The sequence below is a fragment of the Ischnura elegans genome, chromosome 1 (assembly GCF_921293095.1).
Source record: "Ischnura elegans chromosome 1, ioIscEleg1.1, whole genome shotgun sequence".
NCBI classification, from domain to species: Eukaryota; Metazoa; Arthropoda; class Insecta; order Odonata; family Coenagrionidae; genus Ischnura; species Ischnura elegans.
The window spans coordinates 92,207,190-92,228,977 of record NC_060246.1 but is presented as its reverse complement, the minus strand read 5'-3'; the positions used below and the strand labels follow the sequence as shown (position 1 = coordinate 92,228,977).

Here is a 21,788-nt window from a genome sequence, read left to right as displayed (position 1 = left end):
ATAGAACGCTTCTTAAGTACTCAATGGAAACCTACCTTAATCGGTAGAATACTTTAATAATAAATAATAAAACTCATTTTATTCGACGTGTACTTTGAGCTAAGGCCACATTCACGATTGCATGGTACACGCACATTTCGGATGTGAAAAGAATTGACCTCGAATCCAAAATCAAGTGACGTCATAACACCAAGGAAAAACACTGTGGTTTCCGTGGCTGAAATTAAGCCACTTTTCAAGACCAATAGAAAATGAACCCATTAACATCAAATCATCAATCGCAGCGCCAACAAAAATGATTGCAACGTTTGATTGCCCAAAAAAGCAAATGGAAATCTCCTTATCGCTGCTTTCATAAAGACAATAGATAACCATCCCCAGTCATAATTTACTGAGCGAGTGAAGAAAACCAAATAGGACGACAGAGTAGGAAACTTTGAGGAAGTTACTGAAAACGATCGCCCGAGCCATCCTTGGTTGCAGCACAACACTCCTCAATTACATAAGAGCATTCTGAGAATTCCGTTCGCGCCTCCCGGAAAGTCAACATGAAGACTAAAATGCAAGCAAACAACTGCAACGAAAAACTTAGTGGATCGTAAGGTGATAAGGATCTGGCAAGCAGGTAAAGCTGACAGCCGGAGAGTGAGAGTGATGGCGTGGAGGACACCAAGCAGACACTTCAAGTGTATTGATAGCACAGAGTGATTACTGCTTCAGCGCATGCGGCCAGGACTGAAATAAAATTTCCGGAACACATAAAAGATCCCAATCATGTTCGTTTCGAGATAACGTCGCCACAGCGTTTCAGGCCCCAGCTTTCAGCAACTACGGAGGCACGTGGAAGACTCTTTTCAAACCTCAGAGTAATATGTACAAGAGCGCAACAGTTAGAAAATGAAATGCTTAAAAATGGAACATATTAAAGTAACCATACTTCTCCATTTTTGTGATTACAAAGTTTAATGGAAATTATCTTTTTTTTAATGGAAACAATCAACAAGTTTATAGACGCTATAGTTGTAGTTAGCCAATCAGATCTATCACTATAAGCATATTTAGGATTTTATTTTTTCACGTGAGTTCCTAGTGTGCTTACGAGCGCTCCCTCAATCTATAAATTTACTCTACCATATAAATGATCAAGAAACATGAGCCAGGTGGGTTTCGCATAAAAGCTTGAACTTACAGTGGATCTTGAGATACTGAGGGTGTAAGAGTTTAGTACCTAAGACTAACAATAAGAAATAGCAGCTTAGCCTATTTTCACCTCAGGTTTTTAGGATTATACTTAGGTTTTATAATAATTTTATTAGGGTTTCAAGATTACTTTTGCACCCCTTGAAGATCGCGCATGAGTGCCATGGCATTAACTCCTCAAAACCGCTGCTTATGCTGAAATGTCTATTTTCATCAAATAATCTCGCACGATAGCTCACATTAGGTCATATCAAAAATTATGATCAAGAAATTAGATGAATTAAATCCAAATGACGTTTCTCATAAAAATAGATTTAAATCATCATTGATCATATTTCGGTACAGTTCGGACCCCAATTTGAAATAAACAAATTCGCTCATCTACATTATCGTGAGAAATGGAATAATTAGATCAGGCTTGATTAAATTCCGGAGCAGACTTGATATGACAATATCAGACCTAATCTACTTAAACAAGACTCGATTAAATTCCTGGTTAGACCTGATCAAGTTATAACAGACTTCAACGAATAAGACAAGATTTGATTGTCTGATTCAGTTGGATTAAGAATTTCAATGTACGCGGATTTTGCCTTCCTATCTTGGTCGCATGCGCAGTAGCCGATAATCCCTCGCGTTCACATCCACTCTTATAGGTTCACACTTGCTCGGAGAAGAAAACGGCAAGGCCCGCCGAAAGGAAGGCGGGGCTGAAACAACTGAAGCGCGCAACTCGCGAGCGCGCGCGCGCGCGCAAAGGGGGCGGTGCGTGTCGGGCGACGGCAGTGCCACCTGCCGGCAGCTAGGGAGAGAGGCAGAGAGCGCGATAGTTCCTTTCACACGCCCGAGTCCGCGGTCGGGATTATGCACGCGCCTTCGCACGGAGCCTCGGAGGAAAGACCGCGGAGAGGAGTCAGCGGAGGTGGCGGCTTCACGTCGGAACGCGGGAGGCAAACGGACTGACGGGAAAGACCGGTGACGCGATAACTGGGGAACGCACAAGGAAGACACCATGCAGACGAATTCGTGAGTACAACCAAAGCGGGATGATTGGGATAGGTGGTGAACCCAAGAGGCAATCTTGGGCAAGGCCTTAGTCAGAAAATTTTTTCGGGGAGGTTCGTTTGGTCGGAGAATACATGGAAGCTTCCTTTGGAAGTGGTATACTCAAAATTCTCTCACAAAATTTTCAGAAGGATTTGAATCTCCTAGAACTTCCTCCCCATGCGGCCTTGATATCGGGGGTGGCATATCTGTAATTGACTATTTTATATAACTTGGCGGTGGCTTATTCGCCCTCTCTCGTCAGCTCTCTCCGGATTCTTGCGAAATTGGAAAGATATTAAAAATGGTAATTATTATTATCATCTACCCTCCAGCACGAAAATCAAGGAAAGCTAACGAGAATGGTCAAATTCTCAACCGCAAGGTTATATGAAATTAAAAATATTTTAATATGTTACTTCCGGGTTTGATACGTAGATAACCCTAGTGATTGTTTTTTTTTATTCGAGGGTACGGGAGGGGGGTGGATTGCTCCCTAGCCCGTCAATTTGGGATCCACTGATGATTGAGGTGTGATCAATGCCCTTTAACGCGGTGTGAGCTAATGTAAAAACAAATGTGTACTTACAGAAAGTTTCTTGGAGTAATATCTACTACTTACGCCACTTCTTTTTTTAAACAATGCTAAGAATTTACTCCTGATAATAATGATTATTCATTAAAATACGGATCGATTAATTAAAAAATAAGGTGTTTAAGTAATAGAACTTCGTCCAAGAAACCTTAAAATGAGATACCACATACTTACAACCACCACTTGTTAGTTAAATATGAGTTAGTGAAATTTGTAAAAATCACGCTCTTGTCACAATGAAATTACAACCCTTGTCATTCAGAATACCCTGCAAGCGCTCATGTAAGTATTAGCTTCACACGTGCGTATTTCCTTCATAGAAGGGATCAAGAAAGAGCTAGTACCAATAAATTTACCGCATTAAATGGTATTTACGAACTGATCATTTGGTTTTTAGAACCTCACTACAGTGCTTTCTAGCCGATTTTGCAAGCGCTCAAACAATTTTCCGTGTTCAGCATTTATTGCCGGCCTCGGTGGCGGAGGGGTAAAGTCCTCGCCTGCCAAACCGTAGGTCGTGGGTTCGAATCCCGCCTGGGTAGATGATCCCTATCCAGGGCATGGATGTTTGTGTTGTACTTTGTTTATATTGGAAATCCTCGTAGTAAAAGGCCGTTATGTGCTGTTTACGGGGGATGTGATAAATAAATAAATAAATTGCCACTATAATTCTGATAAGAGAGAAAAATTTTCGAAGAGGTCATAGGTGTACCAAGTAAGTACGCTGCAGTACAGATCCACCTGCGCCATGTATTTCATGAGAAGGTCTCAGACATTCATGATTTCTCAGATTATTTTTGATGATACAATTCCTTAGGTTACGATAAATTACATCCCTTCTTAATGTAATAAGGAACAAAGGCCAGCAATGACTATTTCGAACTTCTGTTTTGATAAGTAAATCATAAGTTACAGGCAACTTTTCGTAATTTGTGGAAAATTGTCAATAACCATTTATTAGCTAAAATTTTAGAATTCCACCACATTAAGCCAGAGACAACTCTCTATACTCAACGTTTTAGCTATACGTATTTGACGTAAATCTTTGAGTCCCTAAATTTTGTGCTACAATAGATTTTTCACAAATTAAGAGCGGGGAGGCCAGCGTTATGACTGTTACAAAATGGTTAATGCGAAAGCCTAATGGCTCGAGGTATTCCCCGTCAACCTCCCCTAAAGGTTGATTTGACAAGAGAAGGAGGCGAAGTAACTTTCTTCAATTTTGGAGGTAAACAAATTACTGCAGCATCTCTGTTTGGGTGGAGAGGCAATAACGACGACGGAATTATGTCATCGATCGTGCGAGCCAATGCCCTCGTGTTAGAGATATACGTGCCAGAAGAAATGCTGGCAAAAGAAAGGTGAACCCAAAACATGCGTTTGGCGATGGCGGTGAGGTCATTCCATCCAGTCAAACTTTACGAATACCTCACACGAAGATTTTCATCTGATCAAAGTTTCATTTCGAATTCCTTCATCGTTAGTCCAAGAAAATAATTTTCCTCAGCCCAATTTTTTCACATAGGCTATTAGCTTCATATTAACCGAGGCGCTCAGGAAAGATTGCCTAGTCTAGATGAGCAAGTTAAGGGTTTTCGTACTCCAGTACATACTAATGCAAGGAGGAGAATGGCTCAAATGGTCCCCATCATATTTTACTTTCATCTTCACTTTCATCATCATTGGTGAATGATCATTAGACTGATTTGACACACCTCTCCAATCAATTTTCATAGTTTATATAAAATTCTACATAGAAGTAACTCTAAAAGACATAAGTTAAGCTAACATTGATACAATGACTCATTTTTATCAATTTACACAAATTAATAGCTTTGTATATGATACAAATTGATTTTGAAAACTGAAAACAAAAATAAAAAAATTCATTAAAAATTTACTGCACGGAGAACCTAAAATTTAACTGAAGTCTGAGTGCAGTCCCTACTTTTTGCTTCTCACGTCGATTCAAACATTTCCTTAGCGGTTTCTAATATCTCAAGCTTCCAATTGTTCCTATATTTTTTTTCTACCAAGATACTCTTCCCTTTCGACACTGCGTCGTAATAAACAAATTCCATGCAGTATTTACGGCTATTAAAACTATCCAATTTCCAATATCCACAGAGTCTGCATCATTATAATAGTAAAACTGTTAGAAGTAGATGTAACAAGAACTATGAATGACTATAATGATCAGTTTTTCACCATTTCGACTGCCCTCTTCATGGACTCATGTCGAATAAATAAAAAAATACTATCTGTCCTCATTATTTTTCTCTGATAAAATTAATAACAACTCTTTATACTCAACGTTTTAGCTATATTTAGAGTGAATATTAGAGTCCCTAAATAAAAGACAGGACTTGGTTGGCCACATTATGAGGCATGATGGCCTGATGAAAACAATCGTGGAAGGATAAGAGGAAGGGAAGAAAGGCAAGAGACGGCCTCGAATTAATTACAGAGTACAAGTTATAAACGATGTAAAAGAAACGAAATACGTCGCTATTAAAAGGTTAGCGGGTAGGAGAGAGGAATGGAGAGCTGCACCAAATCAATCTTCTGATTGTTGACTTATTATGACCATGATGATGATGAAACTCAGCAAAAAAAACTCGGTATGTATCAGTGCGTATTTATTTTAATATAAGGCAACGCCTAAGATCTTCGATAATGACAATGCCTGATAAAACCATGAACGTTGCCATTTTGTAGTGAATAGTGCTAAAAGTTTCCACCGTATTAATTTTTACACCTTGAATCTCAGTAATTCCAATAAAATTAACACTATTAAGCCTCCATAATACACCATATACTTCATACATAAGTATTTCCTTCTAGAATATCTCACTAGAATCCTTCAGAAGCTCCCACCATCCCGAATCTGTCATCACTCCGTGAGATCATAAGTGTACCTTTTCGTTTTCGCCGAGGCTAGAATACGTCGCGAATGTTTAGTAAGAGGGGGAATGTTCCTTCAAATGGAAGGGATTCATCCCAGCGTGACGGATCGTGACGATGGATGGGAAACAAATGTCGTTCAAGAGTGACACTATTAATAGATGAAGCCATCGCACATTGCATTGTATCTCCTTTTAACTCCCACCCACGCAACCATATCAACGGAGAAAGTTCAAAGCATGGTACATTACTGTTTCTCTATTAGTAGACAGAGATATATCTAACGTCTTTAATAAAACTACGATTGCCGTAGATGTTAATCGGAATATGAAAGCAGGCATGTAAAGGTGGTAGAAGTATATGAAGCTACTTTCCTCTTCAATACATGTGTCAACGAAATCTTCTCGTACTCTCAATATAACGTAGGAAACTTAACATTGTATGAAAAATCACATGATGTAAACAAAAGCTGCCGTCTTTTCTTCGCGAGGGATCCCATCCGTAACACACCCCTCTTCATCCAACTAGCTGATCCCCAGTGATTGGATGACCTTTTAACGGCCAATATACCTATTTCATCGGTTCCAATGTAAGTAAAAGCCTTAATAAATTTAATAATACATGACCCACTGGATATCCTTAGTGACATAGACATCGGAGAACTATAACGGAAAATAAAATACCAGTGAAATGACTGTTGATAATGTTCTGGAAATTTTCACCAAATTATAATTTATAGGTAACATAAACTTTGTATTTCACACCTACCAGCAAAAACTAGTGAAAATGAAATTTTTTCATTAAATTTGAGTTAAAAAACAGAATTCTCACTGAGAAAGCTAACTTAAGTCATCATTCAATTAAAAGTGAACAGATAGTACAAAATCTGAATTAATTGTATAAAATCTACTTCTCATTGAGTATCAAAATGTGTATCAAGCTTCAATCGCACGCTTTGAAAGCCAATGTCCCATAAAACCATTGGAAATCCCCGAGGACACGAGAGGAATCTTGCCACTAACTTGAAGGAATTTATATTGGGATATTAAGATAATTTAGCAAGGTGTGGAATCCAAACTCTTGATAAAGGGGTATTTCCACAAGAATAATTCTATAGAATTTTTTCAGAGCAACTGCGTTACGTCTGTGAGTGCTGTGGGATACATGTACGTATTTCAAAAACATATTATCAGTAGCTTTTATGATGATGTTGGGCATGAGCCTTTTATACTACAATCTTTACGTTTAAGACTACGAAAATGGAGAGTCAAATTTATAACATCTTCTATTCCTGCCACTAAGCTTCACACAATAGCATTTGATTTCCAGCAAAGCTTTGCTTTACGAGGGTTTTTACTGTCTTTAGATACCTTTTATGTCTCAAATGTCCGTTATCTTTTAATGTATATTTCATGTACCTGTGAACGCATTATGTCCTTCTTGGAAATTCACTTCAACATGACAAAGTTAAAAATCTACAATAAAATCTCGTTACTTATAGGTAAATTTCACTTAATATGATCCAGTAAGAGATGATACTTAAAAGTCAAAACGACATGGCGCAATTTCGAAGTAATGATATTTTCTCACTAAATAAGGCAATTTTTTGTAACTATATCATGTCATTTACGATAAAATAAAATACGTAACCTTTTCTATTTCGTTACAGGAGGAGTTTGAGCGGTTCCATAAGTTCGCGTCCTGAAAATTTCAGGAACTCAAAGCTTCTTGGCGTATCGGAGAATGCAAGTACAATCTCCACAAACACCGAGAGCAAAAGCAGTAATCCGTTCATTTGGCTGAAAGTCATCGAACTGGTAAGTCTACTTTCTCCCCCATCAAAACGTGACAATATTCACCTAGATTTCCTTAAGCGCCATTTATCTCACGTTTACTATGGGCTTTAAAAATAGCTCGATGTCAAAAATAGATAACTGACAAACTTGGAAAATCAAAGTGCTTTTCCGCTGTACCTTTTAATTCATGCCCGACCAGCTTCAACAATAGAACGTCATTTTCAAGGGAACGAACTGCACAAGCTTAATTTTTGTGTAGAGGCTAGTAGTGGATAAGTCAATAAATATGTATTCGAAACATTAATCATTTTATACTTTCCCAGTAAATTGAATGCAAAAACCTTTCTCGGGCTTCGCACACGTGATCTGTGAATCCTGACGAAGCATTGAGACACCCAGAAGAATATACATCGGTCGTCGGTCGAAACGTCGTCGTCATTGGAAAACATCACGCGGAGCAAAGCCCAGGATATATTTTTACACATTTGTAAATATTAAAATGCTTCATTAATTCAGTTAGACAACAGTATTCCACAATGTTCATTCTAACACCGTTCAAATAACAGACAACTGATTATTCCTGCAGTAAAAATTTTAAAATGCCATGGAAAAATAGACAAAGAAGGCATTTCATAAGAGGGCCACGGGGTTCATGTATCCAATTCATATATCCCTTCAAAACCTTATATCCCTTATATTCAAGGAAAAATAAATGCGGAAAATATTTGCATCGCGAAGGGAAAACTTTAAATGTCTCAAACAGTCACGCTCCGGATGCATGATGACAGAGATGGGGAATGGTTCACGAAATTTTTGATAAAATTAATTGCTATGCAATCATCCCGCAAGCAATTTAAATGAGTATGAGGTAGCTTAAAAGCGAAAAAAATAGAACAGAAATTCATCACGCTGAATTTATTGGCTTACTTTCTCATTCGGATACTATACGAAAGTTCAGCCACCATCATATCGTCGATTTCTTAAGAAATGCCTTTTAAATAGTTTTTTTCCCCCCACAAAATGCAAACATTTGAACTCGCAAATTCCAGCAATAGCTGCTGCAGAGCAACACATTTCATGAGTATTTTCTAACACTAATGCAGAAAAAGTAGCTACAGGCTGCTATCTCTGGTAAGAGATATTCTTTAAAAAACCTGATGCAATGATCGATCATTTTTGAGCGGCTTCCATCAGCTAAGCCACCAAAAAATTAAAGCCTTGAAAAAGTTCTCAATTTTTAATAAGTTTTATCCCAAAAACCAAAAGTGTATGATAATGTATAAATGCCAAAAAAATTAGGAATTATAATCATATATAATGATATGAATATTTAGTAAATACGGTAAATAATGTGTTACTAAAGCTCGGAAATAAAATAGAATTATTTTTGGAACCCGTTCCGTAAGACCAATATGACATTAAGGAGTATAAAAAAAGGCTGGCTACATTTGGCATGAGAGGAAAACGCACCAACAGTGATATGGACACATGGTTAGCTGATACAACTAAAATCTGCATGGAATAAAAACTTGATATATCTTCCGCCATCCCCTTCGGTATCAATGATAGCAACAACTCGTCATCCCTCCGGTGTCAATGGTAGCAACATTTCCGCATAACAATAAAAATCTTATCTATCAGGGGCGATGCACCTACACTGCGTATTCCTTTTCCGCGCTTACCCAATAATCCCGTGTCACCACATTCAATATGCTTATTCCTAGAAAAGAAGCCCTCCGTGAAAATTTTCTAAAACCAAATGCTTCCTCCCTGACAAGTTGCACAATTTATGCCGTCCTTAGAACGCCATATTATAAATAAAGTACAAAAAAGTTGAAATTTAACTATTCCAGAACAATTTATTTATTTATTGCCAAATTTTAATGATTATGTCTTCCCCTATATAAAGTTTTAGCTTCGCCTGAGCCGGTAAGAAAATTTAGAGGGGCGGGGGTGGGTGGAACGGCAGGTCGTCGCTTTTGGGAGAGATTTATTTGTATGGGATACTATAAAAGACCATGCCTGCCAAAATTTTAAGAGAGTGAGGGTATTTGAATACCTATTCCCCCACACGCTACAGCTTTGCCTAACGGGGTATTTGCATAGAGATGCACAGAATCTCGAGTCTTAGTATGCATATACAACAGGGTAAATATTGGCGATAAATATTACCAATAACATCAGGCTTTCATGAGTGAAACATTTCCATTGTGTAAAATAAAATAATAAATTCTGCAAGGTACAACTAATATATTTAAAAAAGCACGACCCGGGTTTCATAACATAGTTGCAGAAGATGTCACTATTTATGAAATCCGGGTGGTGCTTTTTTCTTAATTATATAAGCGAGCCTCACAAAGTTCATTCTTTTATTTTCCGTAATAGCGGTAAAGATCGATTTTGTGATTCTGCTCATGCGACCAAGACTGAAATGACAAAATTACTGAGCACGTAATCTCTGATGGGTAAGATTGTCTTTTGAATTAAAATTTTTTGCACATTAAAATTAACGCTCGCAAAAAAATAATATTATTAAGATTGTAATAAAATCTATACAAAATTATTTTATTTGCTGTGTTTTTTTCTATTTTCCGTGATAATATTGAAGTTGGAGTTTTCAACACAAGGGCAGCACAAACAACACAACATAAGTTTCAATACTTATCGCGGCGCCTTGGTGGTAGGCAACACTTCGCAACGATTACTAGTCTGAGGTCATGCGGAGACTAGGGAATATTAAATGCATTTCAATTAATTTCAAACATCGTTTGTTGAGCAGGTTAAATGAAGGCTTACACTGGAGAGCCACCTTTAAAATTACCTTGTTTTCAATGTTCCAGAAATTACGGCGTAGGGGAAGAAGGAGCCGCCCCCCTTTTATCCGCCTTTTTTTTTTTTCAACGTCGGCCTTGGGTTTGGTTACTGCGCAGCCACCTTGACCGTTCTTGTCAATATTTCCTTATATGCCGACACCAGTGGCTATTAGATATTTATAAATTATTTTCTAAGATTGTTTGTCAAGCTGATGAAATAAAAGTTTACACTGGAGTAAACCCTCGCAATTTTCCATGAATATAAACTTTTAAGACGACCTAGGTTCCGATGTTACTTCATCACCTTCAATGTATAAAATGGTTCCAATTTGGTTCTGGAAAACAATTTAGTAACATCGAAATCTAGGTCAAAATAAAATTTTATAATCGTGGAAAATTTGAATTGTTTATTATCATTTGGAAAAATTCCACTCCATCACGCTTTGTTCTTCTGATTTTATTCACATTGGAGATCCACCTTCAAAATTACTTAATTTTCAATGTTTCCAGAAGTTATACTTGGGAGGGAGGGGAGGATGAGCCGGCCTTCCTTCAATTCCCATTTTTTTTCATTTTCAACGTGGGCATCAACTCCTGTTTTTATAGGTTTTCGCGGCGGCGGTGCTGGACCTTCACTCGGACGCCTGGGTGCTCATCCTGCTGGGCAAGAACGGCCACGGGGACGACATCCACGCCGCCATGACGCCGTACATCGCCACCGTCGTGTTCCTCATCTTCGTGCCCGTCTGCGTGCTCGGTCACTTTCTAAGGAGGAAGACGCCCGTTGTCACCGTAAGTGAACGACGGCGGATAATTCCCATTCCGCAAGGCTGGAACGCTGCTTGTTTACTTTCTCTCTCTTTCCCAAAACGGTAATCTCGAAAGTCTAGGGAGAACGGAGTGACGTAGGTCGTAGAAAACTCGGGTTGCGCAAAACAACTTCTAGAATAGTTTGTTTCGTCGACTAAAATACCTTCCCTGCATTTGGAAATTTTGAAAATTAATCTTTGTAGTAAGAACTGACATTCGAAATGCTAATTCTATTCTCTCAACTCAATAGCTAATGCTTCGGAATAATAATTGGAATCATCAGATTAAAAATAATCAATCCATGCATTTCTTGGTAAACAGTCCAACAAAGATTATTTCTCACACCTGCTATTATGTTTGTGCACTTGAACAATGATTATGAAACATGGAGATGTAATTTATGCTCGTAAAATAGAGTACATTACGAGACTTACATGATCGTGGGAAATAGTTCTCTTCGAGTACCTCGTAGAAAATTTTCCATGATGCTACATGTACTCTACCCTTATCTAATTTGTAAAGTGTGAATTACAACTTCAATGGTCTGAAAAAAACTACTTCGTACTTGAAGTTATATACCGCGGCTACAGGTCAACTGTAGTGCTAAATGGCGAAAGAAGTAAAAACTACGGAAATTGGAAGAGTCGTGTTGTCTCCTACGGAGCAGTGACCTGAATCTAATTCGAAACGGTAGGAAGGAGATGAAGTTCTCACGGAAGGCCCAAATTTGGAGCCGTGCAGTGGCAAATGAAACAACACTCCACCGCACAAGCCATTTTTATGCCCTGTGTTGCAAGAGGTTCTGGGACTATTACCTTAAAACTGCGTAACGAAGGAGACAGGAGGTGGTTTAGCGGCATGTTATAAAAAGCCAAAGAAAGGTGAGGCCTGTGTTGTACACGCTATACGGATAAGGCGATCAATTAAAGAGCTTAAAACATAGGATCTTCCATAAAACCTTCCATAAAAACATTGGATTATTGTTCTCGTGAATCGGAATACGTACGAGGGAAAGATTAAAATCGATTCAAGGAATGAGTAATAAAAATAATTGTCACGTGTATTATACCTCTCCACATTTTCAATTGTAAGCCAACAGATTATTATTTATAAAGTAGCTTTTGATTTATCGACGCAAGAATTAATCCTCCACCTATATTTTAATAGCACCTAATAAATGACATCTTTCAAGGTAGGTTTCCCTGGTAATTTCAATAGTAAATTTAAATTACTCAGTGCCTGAATATAACGATACATATTTATCGAAAAATGGATTGACCCGTTTAGGGAAAACTCGTCGCGACGTTTCTAATTTCAAGTAATCTTTTTCTGCGGCTCAAAAAAGAAGTCGCATCAATAGATGTATTACCCTAATATCCACCTTAAGGATATTTAGGATGGTAGACTTTTAATCTATAAGTATTATGTAGCAAATGTATGTACCTTAGGGTTATGACTTTTTTGTAACCCCACGTTCCTGTGCTACAAATTGATGAATATTTGTTCAAAAGTAAATAAAAAAACATTATTTCTATTTATTTTTTGAAAAACGTCACCCCTATCCAAAAAAAACTAATTTTACCATAATAGCGCAAATACGATAAGCGAAAAATGAGGGACGAATTATCATGACAGACGGCATTTACGATGACGTTAAAAATGACTCGAAAGTTTATTCGCTCTCTCGAAAAAAGATGATTTCAGTATAGAACTACACAATCTCAGGCACACGCACCAGCAGATTATAGCGCTTTCAAAACATCAAGAGTAGACTTAACTTGCGATGATAGATTCGTATATATCAGTTACGAGAACTCGCAATGATAAAAACTTTGTTATTAAGAGCGTGTTAGTTCATAATGGATATAGTACGGGTTGCACTCCACGCCTTCTGCAAACAGTAACTTTTTATAGTCACTAGAACTGTATGTGGAGGTTTTCAATTCCAAACATTCATGGGATTATAGCTAAAATTGACGTCAATGGATAAACCGGCCTACTAAAAATAAACCCTTCCAAGAATAATTCATTACTGATTGCTTTCCAGTACTGCTAATGCAATGCATTGAAAACGACAATCTTGAACAAGTGTGATGACGTCGTGCAAACGGAGACCTGAAATTCTTCAAACTGAGATAAGACGAGACATTTATCTTTATTCTTCGTAGAAAAGACTCGAGAACATTCCTAAGCTATCTAAAGTTATTCGAAGAAGAAAAAACGTTTATCCTGCAGGCACAAGTTGTCATTAAAGCTAAGATAAAAAAGAGACTCAAATTTTCAAGGTTGGAGCGAAGCACCAATTTATCGAAGGAGACAACTAATTGCATTGAATGAAAGGGAACACTAACAGAGCCGAGGAGAATGAACTTTAACACCGCTGACAATTCCACATACAAAACAATTTATTTAATAAATCCATAAATTCCCTTTTGCCAAATGTCTATGACGCCCATAGTGAGGGTTTTCGCTGCATATTTCGGAAACAAAAATTAATCTTACCAGTAGTACGTTAAATTAAATAATATTCACGAGAGAGAAAATATATGAAGTAACACTGATGATAAATAGTCACTTTTAGGATAGCGTTAAATAACGAAAAGCGATAGCTATTGTACTAGATTATTTTAACCCTCTATAGCAATGTGCTAATATATCTTCACTTCCTGATTTTACTCCCCGTGTGTTGAGTTGAGAATCACAGAGCTGCCTGGTATAAAATTTTACATTATAGGAGGAAGAGAATCGATGATCTATTGAATTTGATGTGAATGAAGCTGATCCAAATACCCTAAATTTCATAAAATTCGACCGGTTTCATTATTCTCACTGGCGATGACGAATCGGGAGGCTATAAATGAAACTGATACAAATTTGAGGAGCAAGAAAATTACTTTTATTTTGAAATCACAGTAACACACACACGCATATACACACACCTTGGCTAATAGCGGGCAGGTGAAGCTACGTAAGGATTTTGAATGACCTCACCAATGACCAAATCACACGATATGTCCCGATAATAATCGTTCGCGTTGGTGTTCAGCGATCATACAAAGAACCTACATATTGCAGGGATCGCGAAAATTATGGTTAAAACCATCATTTCATCTCTTACACGGCTATTTTCTCCATCAATTTTTTCCATCATTTCTGAGACACATATGCCTATGGTTTCTGTAATACCTACCCACTGCGTTGTTGAGCTTGCCCAGCATCAACCATTTTAGGCGTGTGCTGTGATCGATTGAATGACGGCACCAAAGGCGACTTCAGAAACGGAAAATGCGATGTGCCCAAACGGAGGATAGTAAGGAGAGGGATCTCAAACATTATCCCAAGGAGGTCAAGGCGGAAGATCTTTTTTAAGAAACCTTTGGAACTATCCCTGTCTGGGAAAGGTAACAATATACGTTGAATTTGGACGCGGTGTAACTGACCACGTTTTCCAATTGACGCGACTTGCTCAAAAAACTTAGGCCGTTTGCAAAAGTTCCAACTAATTTATTTTCACTACATCAACAAGACTCCATAATAAACTAAATTACGTCACCAATAACATCGGTAATAAAGTCGCCATTGATGACGCGGATTTCATAAGCATGGGTAAAAACTGACACTGCAACCCTTTATAGCAGTTATCCACCAATGTTTGAATAAAAACTTAGCAACACGGCATCATTTGGTTTCCTTTCCGTACTTAACATTATACATGAATTGATAACTCAGCATATCCTCATGCTAGACGCAATCGGCCACAGTAACATTATTATAAAGCTATTAACCACTGTTCAAGACAAGACTCTGTAACAAAAACTCTTTTCTTTTATTTTTTAACACGAAATGAATTGACCCCTCCTAAATTGCTAACTTTCATTGGTCGCTCGTCATCGCTCGATGAAATGATATCCAAGAAGTTTCATTGTACATGACTCAGCAGTTAACTCCACAACTGTTCGCGAAAAAAACATCGTAAAAAGTATCATCCGGTTTAACAGGACTTGCAATGATTATTCAAGATAGGCTTTATGACAGTGTAGTCATTTGTGATAAGTAAAATTACACCCGTTACGCCAAAGCAACTCACCAAAGTAAGCGGCAATAATAAGTGAAATAAGATAAAGCGGATTTCTGTCACAGCTTTTAATCTGATTTTATCCTTCAACAGATGCTGACGATGGACGTGATCGGCCTCGCGCTGTTTGCCACCACGTCCATCATCTGCTTCGTCCACTGGGACCAGGTGAGGAAGATATTGCAGTCGATCACGAGCGACGGGATGATGGAGGAACCGCCCGAGACGTACGCCGAACTCGAGAAGGCACTCCAGAAGATCAACTCGAGCGACGTGAGACTGGCCAACGACAAACTGCTCATGGAGGGCATCGTCAGCGCCGTGATGACCGCCATGTTCGTAGGGGACGCCTTCCTCACCATCAAGTACGCCATCATCAGCAGGAAGAGGCGGAAAACTTCCCTGCTCGTGCACTTCTTTCCCTCCCACTTACCAAAGTGACAAACTACCAACTAGCCAAAGTGGCTGACGTGCCCCACATGGTAACGACGAAGTTCCCAAAGTGGTAGACTACGAAGTAGCCCAAGTGAAAGACCCCCAAGTTGTAAACTATGCATAAACCCAAAATGGTGGGCTACAAATTACCAAAGCGATAGACTTCACGTTGTTTAATTTGATTCGTACCTGAGGCATTCGAGTAGCCATGGAACTCCAGATCCCCTGGATTCCGTAGGGGCGCCCTTGCTCGTGAATAAACACGAAATTTTCAAGCAAGACGAGAGATAAAAGTTCTTCGCTGAAGTTTCCTTCCCATACCTTTACACTGTGTGAGTGATAAACTTTTCGTTCCAGTTGAGTGCGAAGCTCACGCATTTCAATTGCATTCCAGTGCTGGTGTCGCTGTCACCAGGAATATTTCGCAAAGAGCTACTTTTTCGCTGGCAACTACGTCAGTAGATGAGCCCTTACGAGTGAACTACAAACACTGTGCTGGACAAAAGCATAAACTATGTACATTCAACTTGAGGAACATTCTTATGTAAGATAATGAGATTGTGGACATAAAGAAGTAGACGTATTGATGGAAAAGGCATAAATTGCTTATTTGCCCTTCACCGGACATTAATCGTTCCTTGAGAGCTTTAATTAAGGTGCCCAACAGGGAAATAGTGAAATTTTAAGAAGTGATCGACTGAACTGCCGTCAACAGCCAATTAAATAGCTGGCCCAGTGGCTTTCGTTCAAGTTTCACTACCCCTCCCTGCACTCGCATTGAGACTCATTCAACAGGTGGATACCTTGCGAATTACTGCCGCGGATTCCGATGGACGCGAAAGTGGGTCACACGCAATGTGTATATTTTCAGATTGGCAGCACTTCATTCCCATAAGGTGAAGTTTCATTGCGCAGAGCCAGCGCATTATTAATGTTATAACGAAAATAAATTGATTAAAAGCAAACTCTACACGAGAGATGACTAATTTTTTATGTATTGCTTTTTAGCAATGCAAATGAAACCACCCAATCAAATAAACAACGAAATTACAAAACATACTGGGAAAAATATTTCCTTAATTTGAAAACCAAGTACCTCTCTAGCGATACATTTGATATCTGAGATTCTTTGAGAAAAACTTAATTTGAAAACTGGCATGGAAAAGTTTATTAAGTCTCATAACTGTGGTCCCATAGCCGCAGTACACTAGAAAAACAAGAGATCCCTCCTGCAATGGAAATTTCGCAACCTCCAATAAAGTGTTTATTTCCCAGAGACTCAATTTACTAGCGGCTATACTCTGTACACTTTAGGCTCCCGTATCATAAATTATCGCGGCCCGTATCTAAAAGCAATCGATCCCTGCACTAACATTACTTTATGAAACAGTTTCCTCATTTTGCGGCCGATAAGCTCAAACGGAGCATATGGCGTTAACCCTGTATTTGTTTGACATTTTCGCATCTGATCCTCTAACAAATTCTTGGCCTGAAAATTGCACATCCAACTGCTCTAACATCCTATCTTATAGCGGATAATTCACGCATTTACTTTTCTTTTGCAAAGCAGAAGTTCACGTTGATACGAACGTCCACAGCGATCAGCCTGAATGACAGGGGGCGACAGGCATATCAATAACGATAGCTTATCGGTGGATAACGTTTGTCCGTTTGATGGCTTCGCAGCAACCTACGGCAATGAAACTCATCTCAACAGACGCACGTTTCCGAAATCAGCTAAACGCACGGGAAACGAAAGGTTTTTCAATCAATTGACGTCATATGGAAAGTAGGAAGTCTGAATTGGATTTACCATCGTTCCGGGAAAAATACGACAAGTTACTACGGTCTCATATATACATACGGTTTCTGTTATGAGAGGAAGATAAGATTTAATTGATATGGGTGAGCGGGTAGGCCTCCTCACTAAGCGGGGGAATCACAGCTGACCTACAGGTTGGTGCCCCTTCACTTCTCGGTCCGAAATGATTTGCTCGACGCTAGCGGGAATGGTAACGTGACTCGCTTCATAACTCGTCACAAAATGGTGACGAAGATCTGATTCAAGGGAAAGGAAACGGAATGAAAGTCAATATACACTGTCAAATACGAGGAAATAATTCCAATAAATTCAATATATTTATACACATATTTTTCAGCATATCGACGTGCGATGGGAAATTTTTCCAAACAATTTACCAGTAAAATGTAAGAGTTTTCCCCTTATTGACTAATTTTCTACTCGTGAGACTCGAAAACTCTACAGAATCTACGATTACGCAACACGTTAAATTAAATATTTTTTCATTTAAGAATACCCAAAATAATTCTTATTTAATTCGACAGGCTGCTATGCATGCTTATGACGATAAAATGATTATAATCGGAGGAGAAAAATGCACGATCAAAGTAAATACCAAATTGAAAAGATATTGAAAATGAAAGAGAAATATACTGTGTAAAATTGACCACTTGGTTTGTGCACGACGCCGAGAAATTTTAAGGCAACCCTTTCAAGAGCATTGGTTTGGTGTCCACAAAGCGGCGAAAGCAGATCAAAGGAACTAGAAACCTCCGAGGCTAATTGGTGGAAATCGTTTCCGAACGATAGCCAAAACAGAGCTGACATCAAGAATCGAGCGAAACTTAGAATGGCCGAAAAAGATTTTTTCAATTAAGTGGAAATAATTCCAAGGGGCCCACGGCAGAGCAAATCTCTAGATAATTCAGAGTTGGTCGCAAATGCCCATTCGCCCGTTACGAATACTAGTACTCATGGGCATAGAATACGAAGACAATACTGCCATTTCCCACCCAGATAATCCCATTATTCAATATATTCCAAATAGGTACCCCTGAGATCCACAAAAGCAATTGAGCTTACCTTCCCGTGTCTCCAGGATTAAGCCACGAAGCAGTTATAAACATCGTCACCCTTAGGAGATAAAGGCGGAGGATGGACTTGATCCGTCCACCCCGAGATAAGAGGCAAGACCACCACATCGCCACCGATGTAGGCAAAGGCTATGGGATTTTAAGCAACAATATACCAATAGTACAAGTCATTAAATTCTTAAGTAAAGCTCCCTAAGAAACTAATGGTTTTATTCCTTTTCCATAAGTCTCTCATCGCAATAATTAATAGATTAATACAGTTTTCAAGACAACTCGATAACTATAAGAAAATCATCAGTGTAATTTGGGAGAAAGGCACCAATTTTGGATGAACCATTTCAGTCTTTTATTAAAACATCAAAGTAAATCAATGAGATCAATAAGATAGGGAGAGAGTGAGAAGAGAAATTCAATTCATTACCAAAGTTTTCCTGAATTCACTCGGAAATCTGGAAGTTATATACAGCCACCTCCAATTCCATAACGTCAATAACCCGCGAAAAATCAGACAGAAAACGCTGGAAGCTATCAGAAAACCACCCCCTCATTCTGTTCAAGGCTGCCATTAGATATTTCCTGAATCGATTTCGCAGGCGCGGAGTAAATATTTTCTGTGACATTCTCAAGGCTACGCGACTTTCCTCGAGGAGATGCCGGAATTCCCACTTCGACGAGCTAAAGTTTGAGTCCTCCCATCTTTGCCACTTCTTGAAATCACACGGTCGAAGAAAACATTTCCCGCAACGAATATCAATTTTCGAGAAACAACCAAAAAGCGAGCGCTTCCAACAGAGCCTTTGAAAACATTTCCTTTGATTAGCTCTAAATAAAATACCTAATTATATTTTGCTTCTATGTTTAACCTGCCAACCACGCTTCGCCTTGCTGTTACGAACAGGATTAGGCGATGGCATTCAAATCCGTCATTTTTTTGGCTCATAGTCAACCGAAGCATCATTGAGCGATTATATGGACGTCATAGTGATTTCGATAACGGTAGTACGAACAAAGGATTTTCCCCACACGTAGAGATCCAAGATATAGCGAAACCAGGAATGGCTTAATCGACAAAGATAAGTCGTGAACGACTCCGGGTATTTCTCCCTCCCCAAATCTACTAAGAATTTTATATTTATAATTGTACTCAAAAATAAATCTGAAATTAATTGGCAACAGTCAAATTGCTCGATAAAACCATAAATAAAAAATGAATAATCTGTCTCTAAGTAATTAAAAAATTTAAATTATAAGAAAATTCGTAATATATTTTAGGAAAACGGTTACAAATTAAAAAATACCAACTCGCATGACAAGTGTGATAGCCTTACAAGTTAAGGTAAGAATTAAGACCTGGATTAAAAATATCACGGAATATGCTTGATAATATGCAGTAAATTTAAAAAAAAGAGCTCCAAACCGAAACATAATATAAAATGGAAATATTATCTTTTGCGCTCCACACATTTTCTCCCCCGACCGCGTAAATAATGAAATAACCTCTAGTGGCAAATGGATTAATTTCAACACAAGATCCTTTATCAAGACCAAGCTATCAGCGATTCTCATGAAGCTACGTAGTTCAGAAAATCGCTCTAGGTTTTGCAAGCATTCAGCTTGAGTAGTCCACCCTCAACGCCCGCATATGAGTTGATCAAAACCTTTTAACTCAGAATTCAACCCTCATAACCAGTTCTAGTACGTGCATAGTATTTTTAGTCCAAAAAAGCATCTCTGATTAGAAATGTCAACGAAAATTTCTCCTTCAATGAAATTTTCGATTGGAATAGCCATAATCGCGTGATTGAGAAGAATATTTCAATTAAATATGATGATTTCATCGAATTCTACGGGGTGGAGAAAAACAGTGTCACGAAATTTAACCCTGGATAGCCAATGCCAGTAGGGACCAAAATTACCCATGATATTTAGGTCTCACGAGTATGGCCGCGCCGAATTATTTACAATTAGCTGCCCCGGTGAGTAACACTCACCCCAACCAGCCAGTTAACAAAGAAAACATTAAAAAATGGCGCATATGATGGTTTGGTCGAAAACGCACCATTTATAAACTACAGAAACTTTAGGCAAGCGCTCCGATTGGCCGTGAGTTTGCCCTGTTGCCGGTTGGTCAGGACAACTCATGACTTCGAATGCTTCGCCTGTCAAAGATGATGATGTATACAAGGCATCCGGCAACAGGGCAAGCTCGCGCCCAATCGGAGCGCTTGGCTCAATTTTTTTGTGGTTTAAAAATTTAGCATTTCAACTTAAAAATCATAATTAATTTTGGTTCCTGCTGGCATCAACTGCCACAGATTTGAATTTCGTGACACAGGTTCTCTCAATCCTGTATCAGCTGAAACTAATGAAAGACTAAAGTGAAACAACAACAAACAGTCCACTATTTGACACAATCACTTTTAATGCTAATTTTTTTCATAATTTTCTGAGCTTGGACAGTGTCCATAATACACCGATACCCACCTTTGAAGCCCTCTAGTCATATGGTAAGCGACGAAAACATTGTTAGTAATCCGCCTCCACTTCATTATGCACCGCTACCCCTTACGATATAAAGTAAGACGATGATTTTCAACCTATTATTCAATGACAATCGGAGCCATCCCAGGAAAGGAACGGAATAATAATGGCGAGGTTTGGGCCATAGACGCTCGCAACATATGACTTTTAAGCGGCAAGGCTTATCCTCTCGTTTCAGGTCAAGAGAAGCGATTCAATACTGGAAATCGCCTTCACAATGAAAACAAAAAAGTGGTTTTGAGTCGAGGTTAATAATAAAAAAAGGAAATCGAGGCGCTTGGCAAAAATCACGTTCGAAGGGAATTGTGCAATCTTCTCGCCCGTCTCCACGCGTTCCCATGGTTGGCCTCCAACAAGCAGCAAGACAAGACGAACCAGCCCCGCGTGGGTGCAGGTGTACGCGGCCACGGACTCACGGCTTCACGGTCACGAGAAAAAGAGGATATTTCGCGGGCCTCATTCATAGCCGGTGCCAAGGGTTATCCAGACACTAAGCAGTCCACTCAAGGTCACGTGTCCACCCCGAAGTAAATATAAACAAGTGAGGTCCATGCTTCTGCCCAAGATCGAAATGGCAAAATCCCTGATCACCGATGGGTCTGATTTGCTGATTCCGACGAGAGGGCTTGTTTTGCGCAGTTCATTGCGATCACAGGAGGATTTAGGGTGACAGGGGTCAT

The 21,788-nt window shown here is 38.9% G+C and overlaps 2 protein-coding genes across 2 annotated transcripts in view; one reads left to right on the top strand and one right to left on the bottom strand.

The window, feature by feature from the left end:
- LOC124165975 (adenylosuccinate lyase) overlaps positions 1-21,788 on the bottom strand; it is a 400,694-nt gene that overhangs the window by 288,596 nt on the left and 90,310 nt on the right. The window lies entirely within an intron of this gene.
- On the top strand, positions 1,889-16,642 carry LOC124166029. The gene is made up of 4 exons (XM_046543610.1): positions 1,889-2,226; positions 7,413-7,560; positions 10,959-11,144; positions 15,331-16,642. Exons 1-4 carry the CDS (start codon positions 2,213-2,215, stop codon positions 15,676-15,678), a joined length of 696 nt encoding a protein of 231 aa, XP_046399566.1. The 5' UTR covers positions 1,889-2,212; the 3' UTR covers positions 15,679-16,642.

Bases quoted from the DNA above. Each gene is read 5' to 3' on its own strand.
- LOC124166029 (XM_046543610.1), top strand. The intron at 7,561-10,958 runs GTAAGTCTACTT...CTGTTTTTATAG, and splicing joins GGCTGAAAGTCATCGAACTG to GTTTTCGCGGCGGCGGTGCT. The intron at 11,145-15,330 runs GTAAGTGAACGA...ATCCTTCAACAG, and splicing joins GGAAGACGCCCGTTGTCACC to ATGCTGACGATGGACGTGAT.